The 24,956-nt window shown below is 42.1% G+C and overlaps 2 protein-coding genes across 2 annotated transcripts in view; both read right to left on the bottom strand.

Annotated features, from left to right (window-relative positions):
- Positions 1-3,111: 3,111 nt before the first annotated feature.
- snrpa1 (small nuclear ribonucleoprotein polypeptide A') lies at positions 3,112-10,091 on the bottom strand. The gene is made up of 9 exons (XM_044144143.1): positions 9,802-10,091; positions 9,293-9,440; positions 8,771-8,849; positions 7,447-7,493; positions 7,244-7,346; positions 7,089-7,168; positions 6,844-6,916; positions 3,974-4,067; positions 3,112-3,360 (listed from the first exon to the last, which is right to left on the bottom strand). The coding sequence occupies exons 1-9, from the start codon at positions 9,881-9,883 to the stop codon at positions 3,215-3,217; spliced, it is 852 nt and encodes a 283-aa protein (XP_044000078.1). The 5' UTR covers positions 9,884-10,091; the 3' UTR covers positions 3,112-3,214.
- A 3,362-nt stretch (positions 10,092-13,453) lies between these two features.
- Positions 13,454-24,956, bottom strand: part of vps35 (VPS35 retromer complex component) — a 47,172-nt gene continuing 35,669 nt past the window's right edge. The window contains exons 12-17 of the mRNA XM_044144157.1: positions 23,935-24,090; positions 23,566-23,688; positions 23,308-23,487; positions 22,946-23,185; positions 21,160-21,303; positions 13,454-14,211 (exon numbers count right to left, since the gene is read on the bottom strand). Of these exons, the coding sequence (XP_044000092.1) occupies positions 14,032-14,211; positions 21,160-21,303; positions 22,946-23,185; positions 23,308-23,487; positions 23,566-23,688; positions 23,935-24,090 (1,023 nt within the window). The 3' untranslated portion in view covers positions 13,454-14,031. The remainder of the gene's footprint in view (positions 14,212-21,159; positions 21,304-22,945; positions 23,186-23,307; positions 23,488-23,565; positions 23,689-23,934; positions 24,091-24,956) is intronic.

A 24,956-nucleotide genomic window follows, 5' to 3' on the forward strand; every position in this document is an offset into this window, starting at 1 on the left:
CATCAATCCATGTTCAACTATTGTGAGGGAACAACGATTGCTTCTGTTTTGAACCAATGCTTGATTCAGAAACTATGCTGGGATGCTTTCATCAGTGTTTGCACTGCTCTATTGCTTGTTCTCTCTGGGCTTATGATGGTCCTCTCTGGGTACTCTGGCTTCCAGTCCAGAGATATACTTGCAGGGTGAGTGTGTGTCTGCATGGCTGACCTTCTGTGTTGTCCTAACACCAACCTCTAACCTCTAACCCCTAACCTCTCCAGGGTGAACACTGATTCTTACCCTATACCACTGGAACCCTGCAGGGATAACCAGGCACAGATAATAGTTGTAAGTTATTTGCTAGAATTTCGCAGATATTGTATCATGGTCTCCACTTGTCATGTTGGAAACTGAACTCATTTTGGCCTATGGGAACCTGCGTCAGCGAGTGACTCAGCTCCCTCAGTGCAGGATGTTCATCCTGTGGTGTACATTTAACCACCTAGCCCTGTTAACTTGTAGGGATTACATGTATCAATATGTGATATTTGACTTTTACTGTTTCTAACATTTTGACTTCTCTCTTTTAATGCAACAGTCTGCATGGTGGAGTTGGACTTAGCCCTAGAAGTTCTCATTTAAGAGTAAATCTTTTTTTAATATGCTTTGTAGCTGATTTTATAAAGTACATTAGATGCTTTCAATGTGTCTGCGGCCGTTTCAATCCATTAGAAAGGTTCTGTAGTCCTATCTGCATCATCAGTCTTGAATAAATTATATCATGAGTTAAGCTGTCAGGTCACATCATTTTCTCTCCTCGGGGTTTCATATAAAGGATATAAATGAAGCATCAACTTTAATGTTTTACAGCTGTACCTCATAACTTACCGTCTCCACACAGCAGAGTCATTCTTCTGCTGAGGGAAAATCTCCAACATTAACTGATCTTTGAGACGAGCAGTTAGGAGATGGCTCTGGACTGTTTTAGAGCCTCTGATTCTCCTCATTTCAATAAATATTAATAATATAGACACTTTATTAAGGACTTTTTCTCTTTCTATTTCTTTCTAAGAGACGTAGATTACAAAACCTTTCCTAACATATCAGACTGGATTAAATCCAAATTGTAAACATCCTTGTTTAACAGGGATTTCATGGATCCCTTTTTTCTCCACCCTTTAGTTTATGAAAGATCTGACTTGGGAATGTTTGCTGTGTGGTACCGCCTTGCCCAAAGGTACTGTGTTCTGTTCAGTGCCATGTTGTGTTTGGTTTCTTAGCAGAGCCCTGCTGTTTCTTTGAGAGATTTATCTCTAAAGTCTTGGGCAAATATCAAGGGTTAGGAGATCAACTGAGAGCAGGATGTGGCTGGAGCCACTGAGTAAAGACGCAGCAGGTGTCCGAGGGAAAAGCTTGACTGATGGGATTCAGCTTGATGTCAAGAACCTCCTCAAACCAAGCTGAGAGAATCAGACTCTTAAACAGATACCTGCACAAAAGTCTCATACTTTGGACGGTTGACATTTGAACAACATTCCCTCTACTAAAAGAAACTTGGAGACACTTTGATAGTTTGGTTAGTATTTTAATGTGATCTCACATTTTGGAAACAACATCCAATTCTGACAACCATTCTGTTTCACTGCTTACGATTTTCAAATATCCAGAAAAAGGAGTTCTGATCAGATGGAGATTTAAATAGGAACAGCAAAAGCAAATGATGTGGATTAGCAGAGTTGCTACAAATGACTGTCATCAGGACATGTTACTGTGGATGGAACAAGGGATTGAACTAGACTCTTTTGTTGTCTGTCATTTTGACCAATTTTGATAATAATAACATATTTAATTGTGTATTTTTTGCTCAAACAAGCAATGTGGGCCAAAGTGAAACTTTTTGGCTGAAAACACTCTACATATCACTGATCACACTGAACATCCCCACTATCATGGTGGTGGCAGCATGGTGATGCAGAGAGGCTTTCCTTCAGCAGTGATGGATGACTAGAAGAAGCACAAGATGAGACTGGGATGAAGGCTCACCCTCCAGCAGGACCACAGCTCTGTACATTCAGCCTCAAAATGGGTTAGATTACAGAAGATCATGTATTTTGATGGTCCAGTCAAAGTCCAGATCTAAATCCAGTTGAGCATCTCCAGTAGGACTTGAAGATTTCTGTTTTCAGACTCTCTTTCTCTAACCCGATTGAGTTTCAACCATTTTGATCAAAAGAATGCATAAAGCCAGTAAACAAGTAACTCTCATAGTACTTGGAGTACAAACACGTGGTTCTGAAGTAGACTGAGGAATAGAAATGGGTGCTAAACCATTCTGAAGCCAGAAGGTGGCGTCTATCAGAGCCTTTAGGGAACAGCCTAGCAGCATCAGAGGAAATGAAAGCTACAGAAACTCAAGCATTGGTTGGCAGCTAACCAGTGAATCCCTCTGCTCAGAGTGGAGGGTTTGTTTCCTGTTTTATCATGTTTCTGTCTGCTGGTTATTTTCACGTGTCAATCTTTTGATGTTTTTGAACTTTATAATAGTGTTCTGTCGTGTGAATTGTTTAGTGAGGTGTTTTGTTTTGTGTTTACTTGTATTACATTGTTCTAATTCCTGCATATTTACACTACCAAAAATTGTGACAAAGTTGATTAATGTGCACTATCGCAGTCAAATAAATTAAATACAAAAATATATAAATAGGCACAAACAAAAGAAAGTACTTTACTCCTGATTCAAAATGATGCCATTTCGTACTGATCAGTTGTGTACAAATCAAGGACAGCTTGTGGTGGTAAAGAGAAAAAGTTCATGGGGTTTGATTACTTTCACACTCTTCTATTTTAGAAAAAAAGAATAAACAAAATATCTAAAAACCCAAGCCCTGTGATTTATTCCTCCACTGTCTGAACCAACTGGGTCTCTGCCTGGTAGCCAAACCACTAAGCTGCTCTGCTTCAGCTTCTGAACCGTCCTGACAGGAGGCTGGACCTCAACTACCTGAAAAGTTCTGATGTTGCAGAAATGTGGCTGAAAGGTTCAACAGAATGTAGCAAAGGTTGCAGAAAAAAAACAAAAAAAAAAAAACAACAAAGTGAGATTTTATTTGACAAAAGACTGTGATCTCAGAGAGTGCAAGAAATCTCTTTAATGAGTCAATATACAAAATAAAAACAGCACACTGCAGTGCGACACCAGAAATCTGAGGAAGAAAAAAAATATCTCGCAGGTTCAGGAGCCGTTTTCATGCGGCTCCTCCTCCATGTCTTCACCCTCTGCTTGGTCACCGTTGTTTATGCCGTCTCCATAACCTTCCTCCATATGCGCCTCTGCACCATTATAGTCTTCCTCTTCTTCCTCCTCCATCCCACTGGGATCTGATTCAACAAATGAAGAGACATGAGTTTCTGACTCATCATCACATAGAAGACTAACATCAAGCTGCTGTGATGTTGAGACCTCGTTGGGTTCATTGTGATGGAGAAATGTGAAACTTCAGGTCTTCAGTCCAGTGACAACAGAAAGCAGCTCCACATTCTATCATGGATGGGTTGTGTAAACAGCTGGGTTCTTTATATTCTATCATATTTGGAATAATTTGGCAGTAAATGGAAACCTTAATGTAAAAAAAAAAAAAACACAAAAAAACACAGAAGAAAACCTTTCCTAGCAGGTTTACTCTTCAGAGTGTTAACTCCTTCTAAGACTTCAGTGTTAAGCAACAAAATCTCATATTGAAAAGAAAAAATAATTCCATGTTGTCTGAGGGAAAGAGTCCTGGAGACCAAAACTACTAAAATTTGGTTTGTTGTCTTTGGAAGCAGATTATTTGCTCAAATTGACTTTTCAGTCACTGGTTTGGTGGTTCTGAAACAGTGCTGAAGTAGTTCTGAGAGGGAACAATCCTGCCTCTTCAGAACCTCCACACATCCACCTGAGCGGGTCTGTTAGTAGAAGCACACAGGACAGCAGCAGCAGGTTGGAACCCACCTTGTCTGAGATCTCGTCCTGGGATCTGTCCGGCCTGCAGCATGCCTTTCAACCTCTCTACCTCTGCCAGCGACGTAGCGTTGGAGATGGCATTCTGAAACACACATTTACACAACCTCAGCACCATCCAGGACCTGGCAGTCAGTTGGATGAGTCAGTATTGCAGTACTTGCAAGTGGATCCAGGGCACTGATCAGCATGTTTTGGTTTGACTCTTGGAATGCAGAGTAAGTTTAATTCAAATGATATTAAAGTCTCCATGGTTTACAGCAGATGAAGATCAGGAATATAGTCTGGGCTTTTACTGCTAAGTGGTTTGTTAACAGATTTTAAAACTATATTCTGTGAGCATTAGGCAGGCAGTGTGAAGACCTCAGAACTGGACTAAATGCTGATCCTTCTGTGCTGCAATTATTGAGTCTGCTAAAACCAAAAGTATGAACTCATTTTTCAGAGTCCTGTTGGAACATGAGTCATCTAATTTTGGAAATATTTTTTAGGTGATCATACATCTAATTTCTGTCTTTTTCAGAAATTGGATGCAACTGTCGAGATTCAGATCTGGATCCCTGACATCCCCAGACTCCTGGTTTTGTCAAAGCTTTTTAAACCAACAGACAGAAGGAGGGGGCTGGTTTTTGGTCGATGGTTCAAAAACTAAAGCTTCAGATGAATCTTTTTTTAGCTGAAGAAATTTTTTCCACTTTATTTAGTGAGTATTTACACCAGACTTTAATGTGCTGGTGAAAGCCTAAAGTACAATTGTGTGTCATCAACATACATGTGATACTCTGTCTTATTGTTGCATAGAATTTCAATGAAGCTTGTACATGTTGAAGAGGAGAGGATGAGGACGGATCCTTGGGAAACTCCAGATAATTTCATTTATGTTGAAAGGTAACTGAGCACCATGCCAGAAATTTTCCAATAAGGACATTAAATGTCATGGTAAACTGTGTCTGATGCTGCACTGGGATCAGATAAAACTACTATTGAAATGTTATTACAATCTGGGCTGGAGTCGATGCAGATTATTAACAACACATTAAAAGGAAGCTAAAGAACTGATTCATGTGTTCTTCTCAAATGAATCAGGACCTCATGCTGGTTGTACAGTTGGAGTATATTTTTAAAAAAAGCAAACACAAACTATGACCCTGATTACAGATATGTCTGCAGCGCTCCAAATGGAGCCTACTGCAGATAGATAATGACCCACTGTCATTCTCTAGACCAGGGGTTTTCAAAGTATGAAAGGGTGAGCCCCCCTCCAAGGAGCATGGAGGGGGGCGGACAGGGGTGGAGTTGTAAAAACTCCACCTTCAGCCCCACTCTGGCCAAAACCAGTGATGGCATAGTTACTTTGAAAAAGTAACTTTAATCGGACTACTGATTACTCCTTGAAAAAGTAACTTAGTTATATTAGTGATTACTTGACTTGGAAAGTAACTAAGTTACACTAAAAGTAACTTTTTAGTTACTTTCAGCAGCTGCTAACAACAACGCTCCACCTCCTGTGAAAATCACATTGATCTTTGCCAAAACTTAATTGTAAGTTATTTTATAATGGTAACATCAACAATGTGTCTCCACTGATAAGGTTGAACTGAAGAGGAGATTGTACAAAAAACAGTACAAAAAATAAAAAACATGAGTAATTTGTGTGGTCCACTGTTGTCTGGAAAACTGTAAGAAGGATTTTAAAGCCCCCCTCCCCCCAGCCTCCAGATTCTGCGTTACGCCCCTGAGTTTGATGTCGCAGCGCACAGATCTCCTCCTGCAGCTCCACAGCTCAGATGGCTGTGACACTTACCGTAATATTAATAATTATAACGATGCTAACTTGCCATTATAATCATTGCCAACTACGGACACGTTCATTCGTGGCTGTTTTCACGTTTATTGCGCTGTTCATATTGGTCTCGTTGTTTGCAGTTTTCTGGAGCGCAACGCGAAGCTCGACGTCATTCAGAGGTAATATACTAACTTGACATTAACAAAGACACAGCGGGACGGATCATCGGGGAAATGATGGACAGGGAGAGACTGACTAAAACTACCTTAATGACGGACAAATTCTGGGATTTATTATGAGTCTCTGATTATTTCCAAGCCCAAATGAGAAACTTCACGTTCAAAAACGAGCCCAAAAAGGCGCAACCCGCCACTCATTAAATCTGCAAGCGACTTTTAAAAAATGAAGCCCAAAGCCGCTTATAATAATCGGACTTGGCGACAGAAACTCAAAATAGTTCCAGTTTTTCCACCAACAAAATGCGCATCTCCCTCCATTGTTTACATTTCTGTCGCATAGAGACGTCGGTCACTCGACAAGACGAGTAGAGGAAATACGATTAAATAACAAAAGAAGATAGTAACGCAGTAACGCAAAAATGATTTTGATAAGTAACTGTAGTCTGACTACTGGATTTGAAATAGCAACGCGTTAGATTACTCGTTAAGGAAAAAGTGGTCCGACGTCAGTAACGTTACTGACATCACTGGCCAAAACATCCTCTAAGGTGGGAAACATTTCCACTGATCCCCGCTCCACACGCGCACCCCACAGTACCAACTTTTTCCTAAATCCACAGAGTTGATCGTGTGCGTAAAAGACGTTTCTCTAACATCAGATAGCTTTTCCGGTTTACTTTTTCCCTGGCACCGCGCCTCCCCTAAAGTGCTCTGGCGCCCCCCAGGGGAGGCGCGCCTCACACTTTGAAAACCGCCGCTCTAGACTATTAGTCTAGATAGTCATTACTGATGGATGATGTAGTCCTCATCAGTCCTTTTATAAAAGGATGAAAGTGAGAAAAACATCTATCTTTGTGTGACTGGAAGGGGTCAGAGATCGCACTTGACAAACTGACCTTGATGGCCTCCACATCAGCTTGAGACGGCCCCGTCCTCCTCTTCTCTGGCTGAACAACCCCAGGAGTAAACCTGGAAGGGACATGGCTCATTTAGACAACTTTCTCCTCGTCTGTGAGACTGGAACAGAAACAACTGCTGTCCTCTTCACTACACGCATTTAAATGTATAATGGCAGTTCAGGTTTGCTGAAAGGAAGCAGTTCATCAGGGATCCTGAGACGTTGCTGTCGAATCAGACTCACGTTTTTGTTCGCCTGCCCATGTCCTTGGCGAGCTGAACGCCTCGTTTGCCTCGGAACATTTTCTCTGCCTCCTGTCGTTCCTGGAACAACACAGACAGGGGAACATGTTCATCTTTATTAACATACATCAGTATTTTGGGTTTGCCAGACCTTACCTTGAGCTTCACTTTCTGAAAATCGAGCACACGGATCTGTGGGATTTTGTTGATGACGTAAAGCCTGTAGTGCTTCTTGTTTGTCACAGGATTCTTCAACAAGCTGCAAGCAGAGAGGACAGGGCTGCATGTCTGGAGGCGATGACCAAGAGGGGTCCAACACTCAGCCCCTTTAGAGCTGAACATGTGTGTGAGAGCTTTACCTGAGGAGGGTTAACGTCTTCACCGAGGCCAGGGGATCCAAGTCTCCCTGAGACCAAAGGAGAGCAGAAGGAGAACTAAGTTCTGATAGAGATGAATATTGACAGGTTTTAACTTTACTTAAATTAGACCCCAAATTGCCCAGATGTGAGCAGCATCAGATCAGACTTTCAACAGGCTGTACTTCTAACCAGTGAGGAGAAGGATGAAAGCCGCTCTGACTTCAATCTCATACAGCTACCTGAACAGATCTGAGTCTGAGCAGCTTTTCCTTATAGCTGCCTGAATGTGGCCTTTAAGGCAGGATGGAGACAAAATAAGCATTGACTTTTTAACTTAATGCTTCCATAATGCTGGAAGAAAAGAAACCAGAACAATCCGACAACAACAATGTATTGATGAGCTCAAACTGTGATGTTCCTGAATGCTCTTTCAGGAACGTAACAACTCAGAAGATCAGACCTGAAGGTTCAGTAACTGATTGGACCTGGAGGGCTTGGTTAAAATCAGCTGCTGTCCTGGACCACTGAGCAGCAGTTCAGTTCTGGAACTAATAAAAGGCTTGAAATATTTCATTTTTTATGTTATGAATCTATATAATATGAGTTTAATTTTCTGGAATGACAGATAGGAAAATACTGCACTGTTTCAGGGTGTTCTACTTTCCTGAGTAGAGAATCCAAAGTGATCCTTGGATCCAAGTATCTGTGGGTCTGACCTCTGCTCCCTCCCAGCTGAACTCCCTACGCTGCAAATGACCCAAACAGCAACGACTCTTGATCTTCCAATTCAGCCTGATGAGCTGCTGATCCACTGAGGTCTCATCTGTCTGTTCTGGTGCACCAGTAAATCAACCCAGATGTCCTTTCCTAATTTTGGGAGATCGGTGATCAGCTGACACGTGTGAAGCTGATCTTATCCACTGATTTTATCTTTCTCAGCAAAGGTCTAAAAATCAGCCACTGTCCTCTATTGTTCTGCTGTAAGAGGTTTGACTGACAGCCCGACCCACCAGGTCATGTCTGCATGTTTGCAGTTAACAATAGTGAACCCACTGTTGCTAACTCAGAAACTTTATTGTTGTATTTAGAAATAGTTGAGTCAAAAAACAAAACAAAAACAAAACAGTTGGTATCGGCCAGAAATGGAACCAGCAGGTTAGACCTTTTAAAGTTCATAATCTGTGATCGGCTAGAAAACTGTAATTGGTCCAGCCCAAGTTCTGGTCACAATTTTTATTCAACAGTGTCTTGTGTTTACTCTGATTTTATACCCTTCATGTATTCCAAACAGCAGAAACTGGGGCGCCATGGTAACGTTACTCACCAGCTCCTGGATGTTGTTGTTGGTGAGCACCAGCTCTCTGAGATCTGGCAGGGACTGCTCCAGGTTCTCCCCGATCCGACTGGAGGAACAGCAGCAGCATGAGAGACAACAGCCACATTAACACCTCACATGATGGAGGCTTGTCACAATAACAACAAGTTGTCTCAGTGATCATTATGATGACAATAATATTGTTGTTTTGAGACTATTTTCAAGTAATTCATAGATGATGACATAATAATGCATCCTGTCAAAAAACAGGAAACTTTAACTTTGTAAAGAACATTTATCACTGGAACTGGAAGACGTTTTAAATATCCAGAATTAAAACACAACAATAAATAAAACCCTTCTAGTCATATGAGATTTTGCCTTTTTCTTGGTCGGGATTTTCATTGTGTTGTGGCTGGCAACCCTGACCACAGCCTCGGATCACTGGCACCACCTGTCGGGTCTAACACTGACCAGGCAGGATCCAGTTTCTTCCAATCAGCATCTGATCACTTCAATATGACATCTTACCAGATTCTGTTGTTGTTCATCAGCAACGTTTTAAGTCTTTTGAGCAAAGGGAAGCCGTCCAGTTTCCTCACTTCATTATCAGAGAAATCAATGGTATCAAACTGATCCAGAGTCGCTCCCAGGTTCTCCAAAACCGGGATCTTATAACCTTTAGGGTAAAACACAGGAAAGGTTCAAGTTAAAGTATTTGAATAGTTTCTATGCAAACACACCGTGTCCTCAGCTGCTTTTTTCAACTAGCATTCAGAGCCGTTTTGAAAACGCCAGAAAGTCTCCTGCTTGTAGTTTGACTCTGACTTCCTATCATGCTAGCAGTTAGCAGCCTAGCTTCTCCGGGTCAGCCAGCATAATTAGAAAGGAAGCAAGTGAAGCAGCTTCTTCTGGACACCTTGCAAAGCCTGGTTCTGCAGTCCGCAAACACAGCTATTTCCTATCCTGGTGTTCTCCGACTGAATGAAGTCAAAAGCAACGAGGCCTGATGCCGCTGTGTGGGAGGCGCTCAGACTTACCTCGTAGGTCCAACTCTCGGTCTCTCACCGGGTTGGTGTATTGAGCAGCCTGCTCTATGAGCTCCGCAGATAACTTCACCATGTCGACAACAGAACCAGGCTTTAGGCGGAACGAGTTTTCTTCACCAAACTAATCAAAACGTGTCACACACTGCCGCCAGAACAAAGATTTCTTCTTCGTGTTTTTATTGTCTTCTTCGGCGGTAAGTAAGTGGGGGGTTGGCAAACAGTCCTAAAAGCACTATTACCGCCACCTACTGGTTTGAGGTGTGTCTTTATTCAGGGGCGGAACTAGAGGGGGTCAGTGGAGCTCTGCTTTAGATGGTGGCTGGGCTTATATCCACGGGGCTCGACCGGGCCAAAAGTGTCGGGTGCCAAAGTCAGCTCTGTCATCTGGGAGGGAATCAGAGTAGAGCTGCTGCTCCTCCACATTAGTATCAGGTATCAGCTGAGGTGATTCTGGCATTTTGTTAGGATGGATAGAAGAAAAACATAAATAGCATACATACATCAAAAGAAATGTGCAGCTGAGTGAGTTATTAAAAATATACAGAAATAGCATTTTGCATGTGTACATAAAAAAACAACTGACTATTTAGAAGAAATTAAAATAGGTAAATAACATCTGTACTCTAAATATAGAGAGCAGAGCAGATAGTGAAAAATCACAGAAACTCTGCTCCAGAGGTTCCTGCGTTTTAAAGAAAATCTGACTATGGATTATATCCAACCTTAAAACATTTTTAAAGCATATGCATATTAATTGTAGTCCTACATTTCTGTCATATTCTATGGATAATAGAGTTAAGACTGATTTAGCCTCCATCTTACTGAAATCTATACTTGCTGAGTACGCTGAGATAAAGCGTTTTTGGTCACTAACAGTAAAAAAGCTTAAAACTCAAAATCTTGACTTGGTTCCAGCTTCAAACAACCAGATTTACTGCTTCTCAGCATCACACACACACACACACATTTCTTTCAAATGTTGTCCACAAATCTGTCTAAATGTTTGATAGTTAGCACTTCTGTTTTGCTGAGATAATCCATCCCACCTCATAGGTGTGCCACACCAAGATGCTGATCTGACATCATGATTAGTGTACAGCTGTACCTTATACTGCCCACAATAAAAGGCCACTCTGAAATGTGCTCTTTTTTTTTTTTTTTGCTTTATTTGGGGTCTGGGGACTCAGAACCAGTCAGTAGCTGGTGTGACCTCCATTTGCCTCATGTAGTGCAACACATCTTCTTCACATATAGTTTATCAGATTGTCAATTGTGGCCTGTGGAATGTTGGTCCACTCCTCTTCAATGGCTGTGCAAAGTTCCTGGATATTATACGCCGGTCAAGCACATCCCAAACATGCTCAGTGGGTTACATGTCCGGTGAGTATGCTGGCCATGCAAGAACTGGGACATTTTCAGCTTCCAAGAATTGTGTACAGATCCTTGAACATGGGGCCGTGCATTATCTTGCTGAAACATGAGGTGATGTTCATGGATGTATGGCACAACAATGGGATGGATTATCTCAGCAAAACAGAAGTGCTCACTATCAAACATTTAGACAGATTTGTGGACAACATTTGAAAGAAATGGTAATATTGTTTATCTGGAATGAATTTTAGATCTTTGAGTCCATCTCATGGAAAATGGGAGCAAAAACAAAAGTGTTGTGTTAATATTTTTGTTGAGTGTACTTTGCGTCAAAGTTTGCATAAAATGTGCGGCAGCAAAGCCATTTTTTTCTGTGAACATCAAACTTCAAAGCATCAAAACTCATATAAATACAGTGAAATCTGACTACATTCAGTTATTTAGACCAAGAAGCATCAAACCCAATGTCTTTTTTCATGATTTTAATATTTTATTGTTTAAATGTAAACGATTAAACTGAACCCCATTTATCCTCAGACAAAAACCTAACGCGCACACAAATGAAAGGAATTAAATTAAAAGGATGTGAAAACCTGGCTCCAGTGTAAATAGTACTTTTCCTCAGTTTTTGTCTCATAAAGATGTAACTTTATGAGGCAAAATGCCTTGGTCTGTGCGCCAAAGCGCATGAAAAGGATCTATGGGGTAATTTCATTCTGACTAAAAAAGAAAACGGGGTTGGATCAGCAGATTAACTCCAAACAGGGTCAGGTTTGATTATTTTTAAAGTGATTAAGGTGTGTATTCAATCACATGAATATAAGTAGCTGCACAAAGGTGAACCGTGTAATTGTGGAGCGCTTTGGCTCTGATAGAGAACATCGCCAATGGAAGGATTCAGAGGGAGTGTGTGTACAGAGATCATATTGATCTGCTGCTATACATTAATCCAGACTGATCATCCTGAAGCTCTGACCAAAACTTAAAGAAGGAGCCGTGCGGTACCGGTACCAGTACCGGTACCAGTACCGGTACCAGTACCGGTCCAGCTGCAGTCATCCTTCCGTCAAGCCGCCTGCTTTGTGAATGCGCCTTTATGGACAGAAAGCATTTTTATTTTGTAAATGTACAACTTATGTACTTGATTTCTCTAATAAACATCTAATAAAGTATTTCTAACAAAAATGTAGGTCTTTCAATATCAGTGGTTTCAAAATGCTTAGATTTCTACCTTAGATTTCTCTCCCGCTTCTTCTTCAAGCTCTAGTACAAGGAAGCCCAAAGTCGGTTCCAACAGGTGTTGTTCTGTTTCTGTTAATCCGTCCTACCTTGTGGTAATGTGCACGTCACATACGGCTTACTCAGCAGATTTCTTATAAATACGTCCTACCTGTAGAAGATTTGTTTCATGTGTTTCATTTCATTGCAGATTATGGTAAGCTTTATTTATTTTATAACTGGCTTTTATTAAGCTGCTGTATTGCTTCATGTTTTTGCTTTACATGACAGGCAGCTTATAAATGGCTTCAGGCAACTGTGTGGGGAGGGGAGGGGAGGGGTAAAGGGGCTAGAGCCCCTGCCCCTTTTATCCTTGATGCCCCTAGTGCCCCTTTAGTTTTTCTTTTCAAAATATTTTTTTTCCATCTGTAGTTAAAGGTAAATTAATCACAAAATTCGAATCAAACAACTACAAAAGATTGATACTTTAGCTAGCCAACATTACCATCAGTGTTAATATAAATTAGTTCAATGTTTTATAAGCAGTTTAAAGTTCAAGATACCTTGGTGACCCAAAGTGGGACATCCTGCTTATTTGTTGTTTTTTTTAATTCTCAATATCCATGTCGGTGTGAAGGTCAATTCCATAAAACTTAGCAAGGATTTGGTTTCAATTTAAAATGTCTTTATCCTTTCTACATACCTTTTCATTGTAAGGTATGTAGAACAAGTTATATGCAGTTTGTGTTTACTCTTTACCTTCAGTACCATTTTGGTCCCAATGACTTCCATTCTAACCATGCATCAATCAATCAATGTTTTTAAACACATTCTAATGCTAACATAATCAGCCTTGCCTAAAAATAAACAACAAAATTGAGCATGTTCAGAAGCTCACAGTTCTTGGAAAAATGTAACTGCTCTTAATTCATGAACTACACAGCTCAAGTTAAAGAGATTTGACTGACTGCCAGGACTTTAGTTTGAGGCAACCTAGAACAGGTCACTACTGGTTAGCTAAAAAAGAAAAAGCACAAGTACAGAAGAACACAAGATCCAGGACATTTTCTACATTTAATTAGTTTATTTATTACAAACAATAATCATGCAGTGTTTATTTATTAGCTCATTGTTCAAATGTTTGGTTACATTTTAATTGAAAACTTGTAAATTGGAATCCTTTCCTTGGAGCAAAATCATTTGATGTGTTGTAGTTTGGAAGAAGATTTTGTGCTACAGACACGTTCTGAATAACCAAAAAAGCTGTGAAATTGTACATTTTCGAAGATCACAGTTCAATTCTGTAGATAATTAATTTCTCACAGCAACAGGCATTAAACGTATACGGCCTGTGTCCAGCTAGGAGGACTGACAATTTTAGCAGTAATGACATGCTTATTAACTGATCTAACCAGCTGCACAAAAATATATATTTGAGAAAGTAACAAGTAAATAAAACAAAGGAAAATACAATAACATGAAAGACTGAGTGATTTAGTTCTCTACATTTCTGTTTATTTCTGGCCTACCTGATGTTTCTCAGTAAGTGGGCGTGCAGATGCATGTCACAATATGATAGTGATACATTTACATGGCTCCCTGAAATGTAACAGAGGGCAAACTTTACTGGTTTCAAAGGACCAGTCCCTCGTATGCAGGTCCCTCGGACTCGGGAGACTCTCTCTGCAGACGGAGATGCTCCAGCGTGTTGTTGAAATGTTTGTTGATCTGCTCTGTTTCTTCACTTGCTTCCAGGTTAGGAAGATCTTCCCTGATCTTTTGGATCAACTGATTTAGTACCTGGAGAGTCACCTGGATGGAGAGGAACAACATTAATATTTCATTGAACAGAGGAGGTTTGAATTGTTCCCAGGTTCACATGATTTAAGCTGTTCAGTAGAAGCATGCTGGAGTTCAGAAAACTGAAACCCAAACCTGACTGGCTGCAACAAAATATCAACCGTCAATAGTGTGAAGTTCCTCAAGCTGTTCTGTTCACCTATTCAGCTAACAGAGAAAACTGAATGACAACAGACCACATCCAGAAGCCGTGCAGCTGAAGCATTGGACAATGAAAACGCACAGACTATTTATGATGCTGCTTTTACAATTTCAGTTTGGCATAGACAATCAATGCTGGAAGCCAACAAACACACACAAGTTTGTGTGGTGATCTTTGTGGGGACTTTCCATTGACTTCCATTCATTTCTACACCCTAAGCCTTACATTATCCTAACCCTAACCCTTACATACCTAACCTGAACCAAAACTCAATTCACACCTTGGTCCTAAATGTAACCCCTGACCCAAAAACTCCTATGTTAGGCAAAATGATCTCCACCAGGCATTACAAAAGCACACACACACACACACACACACACACAGGACTGCAGTAAAGTATTCCGCCTATAACACCATGGTGTGCGAGAAAACTGATCTTTCTTGTTGGAAGGTTAAGGTTTTAACCTTAAATATTGATTCACTCAAATTACTTGTAAACTAAGACTATTAACATCAACGAATCACAATGGTTGATGTCACTGACGGTTACGCCTCCATTACTCCCCCTCTCAACCCTCACCTCTTCTGTCAGTTTCATAAGCAGCAGGAAAAAACAAGGCCAGAGGTTCAAATATTTCTACAAACGTCTCTTCAACAGCTGACTGGACCACATTTTCTTAATCTACCTGCTGTGATTATCAATATTAATTGTAGTCTCTCTTAGTTGTTATAAAATTAAAAGCTGAACTAAAATTGACAAAAAGAAGTCTGGTATATGCTGCAGAGATCTCCAGATGCTTTAGTACGAGGTGCATTAGTGTCAAAATAGCATCACCGGTTCTACGTCTGCTGACGTAAGCAAATTGAATAGGATCCAGAAATGGCTGCACTTCCACTTGTAGTAGCTCCAACATGAGTTTCTCAAATGATTTAATTACAATAGAAGCATGCGCTACTGGGCGCTAATCGTTATCAGTCTAAGGACATGCATTGTTTAGAAATGGAATGACAATTGATTTCTTCCAAATATCTGGAACCAACCTCTCCTTGGGCTGTCACCTTATCATGGTGGAGGGGTATGAGTGCCCCAATGATCCTAGGAGCTCTGCTGTCCGGGGCTTCATGCCCCTGGTAGGGTCACCCAAGGCAGACAGGTCCTAGGTGAGGGGCCAGACAAAGTACAGCCCAAAGACCCCAATGACGAATAAAACCTTTGGACTATGTGTTCCCTCGCCGGGACGCGGGTCACCAGGGCCCCACTCTGAAGCCAGGCCTGGAGGGGGGGCACGACGGCGAGCATTGGGTGGCCGGGCTTTTACCCATGGAGCCTGGCCGGGCTCAGCCTGAAGAGGAAACATGGACCCACCACCCATGAAAGGGGCCAAAGGGGCCAGGTGCTTTGTGTTATGGGTGGCGGCCGACGGAGGGGGCCCTGGCGGTCCGATCCTTGGTTGCAGAAGGTAGCTCTTGGGACGTGGAATGTCACCTCTCTGGTGGGGAAGGAGCCGGAGCTAGTATGTGAGGTCGAGAGGTTCCAGCTAGAAATAGTCGGTCTCACCTCGACGCATGGCTCTGGTTCTGGAACCAGTCTCCTTGAGAGGGGCTGGACATACTTCCACTCTGGAGTTGCCCAAGGTGAGAGGCGTCGGGCAGGAGTGGGCATACTTGTTGCTCCCCATCTCGGCGCCTGTACGTTGGAGTTTACTCCCGTGAACGAGAGGGTAGCCTCCCTCCGCCTACAGGTGGGGGGACGGGTCCTGACTGTCGTTTGTGCTTACGGGCCGAACGACAGCTCAGATTGCCCACCCTTTTTGGAGTCCCTAGAGGGGGTACTGTAGAGTGCTCCTCCTGGGGACTCCCTTGTTCTGCTGGGGGACTTCAACGCTCACGTGGGCAATGACAGTGAGGCCTGGAGGGGCGTAGTTGGGAGGAACGGCCACCCTGATCTGAACTCGAGTGGCGTTCTGTTGTTGGACTTCTGTGCTCGTCATGGATTGTCCATAACGAACACCATGTTCAAACATAAGGGTGTCCATATGTGCACTTGGCACCAGGACACCCTAGGCCGCAGTTCGATCGACTTTGTCATCGTTTCATCGGATCTGCGGCCGTATGTCTTGGACACTCGGGTGAAGCGAGATGCGGAGCTGTCCACTGACCACTACCTGGTGGTGAGTTGGCTCCGCTGATTGGGGAGGATGCCGGTCAGACCTGGCAGGCCCAAACGTGTTGTGAGGGTCTGCTGGGAACATCTGGCGGAATCCCCTGTGAGACGGAGCTTTAACTCCCATCTCCGGCAGAATTTCGAACACGTCTCGGAGGAGGTGGGGGACATGGAGTCTGAGTGGACCGTGTTCCGTGCCTCCATTGTTGAGGCAGCTCATCTGAGCTGTGGCCGCAAGGTTGTCGGTGCCTGTCGTGGCAGCAACCCTCGAACCCGTTGGTGGACACCTTCGGTGAGGGAAGCCATCAGGCTGAAGAAGGAGTCCTATCGGGCCTTTTTGGCCTGTGGGACTCCGGAAGCAGCTAATGGGTACTGGCGGGCGAAGCGGCATGTCGGCTCAGGTGGTAGCTGAGGCAAAAACTCGGGTGTGGGAGGAGTTTGGAGAGGCCATGGAGAATTCTGGTTCACCATCCGGCGTCTCAGGGGGGGAAGCAGTACAGCACCAACACTGTCTACAGTGGGGATGGTGTGCTGCTGACCTCAACTCGGGATGTTGTGGGCCGGTGGGCAGAGTACTTTGAAGACCTCCTCAATCCCACCAACATGCCTTCTATTGTGGAAGCTGAGCCTGGGGACTCTGGGTTGGGCTCTCCAATCTGTGGGATTCCTAGGTGGCAGGGCCCCGGGGGTGGATGAGATCCGCCCGGAGTTCCTTAAGGCTCTGGATGTTGTAGAGTTGTGTTGGTTAACGCAACTCTTCAATATCGCATGGACATCGGGGGCAGTTCCCCTGGATTGGCAGACTGGGGTAGTGGTCCCCCTGTTAAAAAAGGGTGGGAGGGTGTGCTCCAATTACAGGGGGGTCACACTCTTAAGCCTCCCTGGCAAGGTCTATTCGGGGGTTCTGGAGAGGAGGGTCCGTCGGATTGTTGAACCTCGGATTCAGGAAGAGCAGTGTGGGTTTCGTCTGGGATGGCGATCAGTGCCTCCAAATCCGAGGCCATGGTCTTGAGCCGGAAAAGGGTAGAGTGCCTTCTCTGGGTCGGGGGGTGTCCTGCCCCAAGTGGAGGAGTTCAAGTATCTCGGGATCTTGTTCACGAATGGGGGAAGAAGGGAGCTGGAGATCGACAGGCGGATTGGCGCAGCATCTGCCGTTAAGCGGGCGCTGTACTGGTCCGTCGTGGTGAAGAGAGAGCTGAGCCAAAAAGCTAAGTTCTCGATTTACCGGTCGATCTACGTTCCCACCCTCATCTATGGTCATGAGCTTTGGGTCATAACTGAAAGAACGAGATCGCGGATATAAGCGGCCGTAATGGGTTTTCTCCATGAGGTGTCTGGGCTCTCCCTTAGAGATAGGGTGAGAAGCTCAGTCATCCGGGAGGGACTCAGAGTAGAGCCGCTGCTCCTTCATGTCGAGAGGAGTCAGTTGAGGTGGTTCGGGCATCTGGTCAGGATGCCTCCTGGACGCCTCCCTGGTGAGGTGTTCCGGGCATGTCTCACCGGGAGGAGGCCCCGGGGAAGACCCAGGACACGTTGGAGGGACTATGTCTCTCGGCTGGCCTGGGAACGCCTTGGGATTCCTCCGGAGAAGCTGGAAGAAGTGGCTGGGGAGAGGGAAGTCTGGGCCTCCCTTCTGAAGCTGCTACCCCCGCGACCCGACCCCGGATAAGCGGAAGAAGATGGATGGATGGATGAATCTGGAACCAAATGAGTGTCTATAGAGATCTGAAAAAGATTAAGCCAAATTGGAGAAAGTTCCTCTGCAAAGTTCTTGAAAAGGAAAGCAGACATAATGTCTGGGCCAGTTGTTTTTTGTGTGTTTAAACCCTTGAAGACTCTTAGTACTGATTAAGTATTCTTCCTTCTCCCCTATAAACAGATGCAAGATCTGTCAAGATGCAAGAGAGTTTAAGCAAATTGCTCTTTTTTATTGGTGAATAATTACATAGTTGTCGCTGTTAATTTCATTTATTTTGTTTGTCAAAATGTAACAAACCATGACTCATATACTTTATATATATATGACATGAAATATGTTATCCTATTTGATGATTATGTTCAAACAAACGAGGCAAATAAGTCCATTTTTGCCATTTATTAAAGGTTTAAAAATTACAGCAGCTGCAGTGCGTCACAGCAAAGGGAAAATAAGCTGATAACAGTTGTAAAACAACGTTAAACCATTTATATTCTGCTTATTCTCGCTTTCTGTGTCGGCATGCAGACCCGTTGACATGACAACCGACAACATCTTTGTTGACCAGAATGCCCTGCACAGTAGCTATCTCAAGTCCAGTTGTATTCTCACTGCCTTCCAACCGTTTCAGAGTTTGCTTCAACTGGACCGAGACCAAGGTGGTTAGGCAGATTGAAATTCGCTTATTTTAGTTTAGAGTCTGATTCAAGTCTCTAATCGTAGGCTGGTGTGAATGTACCCTCAGTTCTTCACAGCTATGGAGAAGGACTTTTACTTTTAAACCAGATTTTTTAGCAGTTCAGAGGCAGCTCCATTTAATCTTCAACTCCAAATTTACAGTTTGTGCTAAAGCCATAGTAATTATTTCCCACTTTCACATGGTCTCCATGTAGAAGAACATGAGACCTTCAACTAATTCAAGATTGAGTTTCAAAGTCAAACATTGCTTTCGTCTCAAAGTTCTAAAGCAAACTGCTGAAATTAATGGGAATGCAAAAATCAAGATGCAACGGAAGAGACAAATATGGACAAGTAAAGACAGATATTTGTAGAGAAGATGCAAAGACTAGTTACCACAGAAGTCTAGAAGTGAGAAAACATGAAAAAAATAAAAAATTTCTGCGCTAAAGAACAAAGGTAAATTATTACAGAAACCTAAGAAAAAAAAATTCTGAAATTTTCTAAAGATACTTCATCTTTAAAATTTAAGGGACGACTTAAGAATCCGACTGTTCCACAGGAAAAAAACAACTATCTAGTTTATCACTTTCACTCAGCTATATCTAAGCAATAATTTTATTGTATTTATCAGAAGAATAATTTTGTTGCAAAACTAAAGACAACAGCCACACAAATGACAGAAAAATCAATACAATTAGGCAGGGACGCAACTACATATTTTTGAGATGGATGCGAACATCTCACCGGCGCCCCCCCCAGGACATAAACTTGTACCAGTGAGCCAATGAGCCTGTGTCTAGAACCTCCTATGAACTCCAGGTCTGAGACTTTTTGTTAGCATTTTGTCTATCATTCTTTATCCAAACTGGCAACCCACATTAATAAAATGGTGAAATAATATTAACCACGAAACACTATTTATAAAAGATATCAACATTTTTCTTACACAATCCTAACAAACGTTTTTAATGTTCTCTTCACAATATTTATTTATTTACTATCAATCTATTTGTATGATTTGTTCTTTAAACTGCCATCTATATTATTTTGTGTTATTATTTTATATTACTTCGGTTTTAGGAAATGACTGAGGGATGAAGAGACTGATGTCTGGTTCTTTAGGTTCTTTAGGTTCTGCGGTTCCTCTCCTGATCCATTCTGTCTGATATCAAACCCACTGGTTGCCACTGAATGTCACCAACACATTTATTTTAATGCCCCTATTAAACTTCACTGTGATTGTTTAGCCCGTGTCTTCCCACTACCGTCTGTATTTCTGCCAGAAGTTTTATCTCTAAGGACGGTGTTTTATCGGGTGGACATTTTAAAAACACACTGGTTGATTGCAGCTCACTGCGGCTGCGTAGTGTCAGTCTCTAGGTAACCACGACAACAGCATCAGTTCGTGGGGTCCTATTTAGGTCCCGCGACCACAATTTAGCTGACCTTAATATTTTCCTAGTTTTGTTTTGGTCATTATTATTACACTTATTGTTGAGATGTGTGTGATCGGTGTGTCTATCAGACATTTATAACAATAGGGAATAAATCGTGTCCCGTATTGAACAACAACAACCGCCTGTCATTTTAGCCTAGCTTAAGCTAACCTGCATATTTACAACTCTCTTCTTGATACTCTGACATTACTTACCTACTGTCTTTCAACCACTTTGAAAAGCTTTTCTTCGTCTCTCCAACATCTTTATCCTTCCCCCTCTTCCGTTTTCTGTTTTGTGCCTGGAGTTTTTTCTGCGCCCCATCTTTAGCTCCTTGTTTTCAAGGCATTACTACAAACTTAAAAGAAAAAAAAAAAAACGCGCCTCAGCGCGTTCTCGAAGGGACGCTGCCCAAGCTACCTGTATGAGAAGGGAGAGCGGCTGGCAGGAGGGGAGGGGCGCCTAATCAGTGCTGTTCCTCTGTTATTGATCATTTCACAAACAGCTGTTAACTACATACAATGCTGACTAGGAAAGAATTCCCCACATCATTTTTGCGCCCCCTCTAGTGCAGCGCCCCTATGCGTTGCATACACTACATAGCCACCTTTTGCGCCACTACTATTAGGACACAAATATTCAGGAAATAAATTTGTTGTCAGTGCAAAAGGACAGTAAGAGAAAATGCAAACAAACTGTCATATCCTCCCAGCAGAGCCAACAAGAAATATTTCATAAAAGGCAAAAAAAAAGAAGAGGAAGTTTATAGATGAAAGCCTACCGCATCATTTTCCCTCTCATAAAAGCAGATGTATCTGTTGAGGATTTCAATGAAAAGCTGGACTTGCAATGATGAATCCATGCACTGGTTGGCAATCTTCAGGGCTTTCTTTAGACATTCCATCACCCGTTTCCCATCACGTATCTAAAGAAAAAGATAATCGACACAAGTGAATAAGGACCAAAGCACACATTTTTACCTGGTATACTGGTTTAAATGTGTACTACATGTGACAATTCCATGAAAAAACTGTTCAAATATTCTACTGGCAGTGAATATTTGAACAAACAATAAGATAGACACTTTATTTTATGAATTTTGTACAAGAGAATGTTCACTAACTGAGGCTGTTCAGCGTTGTGATTTTTAAATCTTTGTTGAGGTAGTTAATATTGGTGGATAAAATTGGCGTCACATGCAAGTATTCACCAATCACAGTTTTCCAAAATTAAGGAAGTCTGGGACAATTTATCAGTGCACCCCTACCATCATTATTTTTTACACATTTGATTCATATTCTAAAAGAATCCTAACACTAAGAATTCTTAGGATTCTAGAAGAATCATAAGGAATCTTATAATTCTAGAATTCCAGAATTCCAAAAATTACATCACTAGGGGTTAGTTAGTTTAGCAAAATTCATAGAATTTCTAGAATTTTACGATTTTAACTTGGTAAGATGAAAGTTATTTACAAACCAACTTAGGCCTAGCAAGAGCTCCTAAAGTGACAAAATTTTAGGAGTAGTTAGGAGGACTTTTAGAGAGCCTAAAGACCCACACATACTCGGGTGTACTTCAGTCTGCAGAGGTCTGTGCATACTCTGAAAACTCTACATCGACTTGAAGCGGATGTCCGCTGGCCATTCCTGGGAAAAGATACATTTTTATGACTGCATACACGTTTTGTGGTGTGGCACATTAAACTACCTGGTGGAAACAGTGTTAACATCAAGCTGACACCAGGCTGATAAGGTTGAGAATAGAGGTTAAACAATTTTATATTGTTTTAAAGTCAACATCAAATTGATAAAAGTCAACAGACTTGTCGCAGTGAAGTGAAAATGCTTAACAGCAGCAGGCTTTGTGGCTACATTTCCATAAATATTGAGATGGTGTATTATGCAGAATTAAAAGAACAAAAAAAACAGAACATCATCCCAGACTTCTTTATCAGCAGCAGAGCAGAAAGGTGGTCCGATTAGTTGAGTCTGACCTTTTTTTTTTTTTTTAGAACAATGGCAGGTGCTGATTGTGGAGTATATGCTCATTTTGGATTGCTACACAAATTATATTGACCAGAATTGTGCTTTTGGAACATTATAAATTAAGCTTATTATGAACGGATCCCAGGATTGGTTAATTTCTATTGACTGCCAAGTGGCGCGTATTTTTTTGTTTTTTAAGTCTTGTTTCATGTTTTCAGGGTGAACCACACCTTCTCACTAAGTTAGGAATTTCTGTCCACTCCATGCTCAATTGCTCTTAGCAGAAGGCTGAACCACTCTTAGGCTCAGAAAGAATTTTTAGGCTAAGATGTGAGCTCTCCCAAACAAATCTGAGAATCTTTGAGAACATGGGCCCAGTTTTGGTTGCAAAATCTTAGACTTTTAAGATTACCCTATTCAGCCTTTTTTAAAACTTTGTCTTGTGTTGAAAGGGACTGTAGGGATAGGCTGCATTGTTGAAGTAAACATTCAGCCCACAACCAGGCTAAAACACACACACACAAAACATATCTATCAAGATATTTTCTGTGGAATTAGCAGGCATAAAATGAGACACACCTCTTCACCATTTTTGTCAGTGCTGCGACCTGACCAAAAGAGATGGGCGCATATGCTGACGGCTCGGCACTGGTCTGGCTTCTTTAAAAGTTTGGAAGCAGCCAGGGCACATTGAGTCCTCAAAGGCTCGTGATTTTCCTCACTGAAACATCTCATTCGTTCAAAGGTGCCGATGATCAGAGTGATGGCTGCCAGCTGGGCTTTGGAGTCACTAATCTCATCCTCATACAAAGAAAAGGCCTAAAGAGATGGAAACATTAGGAGGAGGTACAACATCCCGACTCATGTCAATCTCACAAATATGATTTTCTGTCTGACCTAGCTCCTGTTGTTTTAGCACAAGAGACAAACATTTACTCTACCTGTGACATGAACTCGTATGCCACCGTTTCATGATTCTCAAAACCAATTTCACCAGCAGCCAGCGCTCCCTGCAGGAACAGTCGCAGAGGCAACTCAGAAAGCTCAGCCTTGATAAGTGCACTGATAGTCTGGTGGGCAAAGGAAAAGATCTTCTGGCACTTCTTTTCCCACTTATCATCCTAAAAATAGAAACATGTCAGTATTTCAATACCAACAGAGTGTAGCAGGTGGATGTTGGAAAATAAAAGTATGCTGACCACTGATGAGTTGGCTTTGTATCGAAAGGCCAGCTGATAGGCAGCAAACACCAGAGGAGGCAAGGTGTAGCGGATCCTCTGGTTTCCTCCAGCACCAAAATGTTTCCGGGCGGTATTAAGAATCTAAAATCCAAAAACAACATTACAGCCAAAAATGCATCACTGTCATCGTCATTGTCAGTGAACACCACACACCTCCCTCTAACACATTAAAACCCTTTGTAAGGTACAATACTATTTGCTCTTAAAACAGCATTTGGCAACAGGCCTCTGGTATGAAAATATTTCCATAACAAGCAGCTCACTACAGTACGACACACTATTAGAATTTACCATTCCCCTACAACAAACTTTAAGGGAAGAACCTACAAGATACTGCTGATCAGGATCTTCAGAGTGGAAAAGATGAATGAAGCGGCCAACAAGACTCTGCTCCTCGGCGAAATCCTCGGGGTCAGGATCATCAGCTGGCTGGTCTGGCTGGTCTTGTATCAGTGTGGAAACCAAGCTTAATATTGAGTCCACCTACATATACATTGAATTAGTATTTAGGAATATCCAATCATTTAAAAATATGTATAATACAGTATGAATTTGTTGTATTCAGTAGTTGGTTTGAAAAATGACGTATGTTTGGTAAGGACACCACACCAAAAATAACATTATTAGTGCACAAATTTATTGGTGCCGATTTCCTTAATTTTGGGTCATCAGCCGATATTATCTACATTGGCAAAGGTCTAAATACTGTCCTCTTTTGCTCTGCTCTGAGAGAGCTTTGACTGATAGACCAGCTTTCAGGTCATGGCTACACATTTGCATTTAACAATAGTCACTTCACTGTTGCCAACTCAGTGACTTTATTGCAATAAAGTGGTAAGCAAATTATCGGTCAAAATCAAAACTGGCAGATCAGACTTTTTAAAGATTGGTAATCGGCGATCAGCCTCCACCCAATATATACAACTTCATAGTATACATAGTATGCTTAGCTTACAGTGCCCACTTCCTAAGTGGCAGGCAGCAGAAGATGAGGCTGGGCAGCCTCTTCTAATTAATAAAAACTATCAGCACTGGAGTCCCTAAGAGATGTGTTCTCTCTTCAGTGATCTTCTCTGTTTAGAAATGTCTACCATGGTAGAGCCATCTGTGAAAATCTGTGAAACTAAACTTAACATAAGACACCTCTGTCTGATCCTGTAAACAAGTCCGTGCATAGAAGTCAAGGTTGATTAGCTGGTCCACCTGGAGCTTAACTCGATAAAGACTGTGCAAATGACAACTGACTAGGAGGGAAAACCCCCCACGCCCCTCTCTCTTTGTATACTAAGCAACACAGTCTATTGTGCTGCTCTTCAGAGTCTTGGGATACACCTTTCCTTGGAACCTGA

This window comes from Gambusia affinis, linkage group LG02, assembly GCF_019740435.1.
Source record: "Gambusia affinis linkage group LG02, SWU_Gaff_1.0, whole genome shotgun sequence".
Lineage (NCBI taxonomy): Eukaryota > Metazoa > Chordata > Actinopteri > Cyprinodontiformes > Poeciliidae > Gambusia > Gambusia affinis.